Below are 256 nucleotides of genomic sequence, written 5' to 3'. Positions count from 1 at the left end.
GAGGGCCGCGTGGTCAGGACGCCGGGAACCCGCCGCCCCAGCCGCCCTCCGGTACCAGCCAGCCCTTCCCAGCAATGGGTGCCGCCCCCTCGGCCCGGGAGTCGCCCCTAGCAACAGCAGTCCGGCCGGCTATCTCGAGCCGCGCTGATTGGCCGAACTCCGGGAGGCGGCGGTGTCGTCACTTCCGGCATCCGGAGGCAGCAAAGGAAGCCGAGAGGCGGCCATCTTGGGGCCGCGAGGCTCGAAGGTGCCGGGA

The 256-nt window shown here is 72.7% G+C and overlaps 1 protein-coding gene across 1 annotated transcript in view; it reads left to right on the top strand.

The window, feature by feature from the left end:
• Positions 1–74: 74 nt before the first annotated feature.
• Positions 75–256, top strand: part of MARK3 (MAP/microtubule affinity-regulating kinase 3) — a 116,045-nt gene continuing 115,863 nt past the window's right edge. Inside the window, exon 1 of the mRNA XM_010851411.1 lies at positions 75–247. Within this exon, the coding sequence (XP_010849713.1) occupies positions 75–247 (173 nt within the window). The remainder of the gene's footprint in view (positions 248–256) is intronic.

The sequence above is a fragment of the Bison bison genome, unplaced genomic scaffold (genome assembly GCF_000754665.1).
Source record: "Bison bison bison isolate TAMUID 2011002044 unplaced genomic scaffold, Bison_UMD1.0 scf7180017864302, whole genome shotgun sequence".
NCBI classification, from domain to species: domain Eukaryota; kingdom Metazoa; phylum Chordata; class Mammalia; order Artiodactyla; family Bovidae; genus Bison; species Bison bison.
This window is presented reverse-complemented; position numbering and strand designations above follow the sequence as displayed.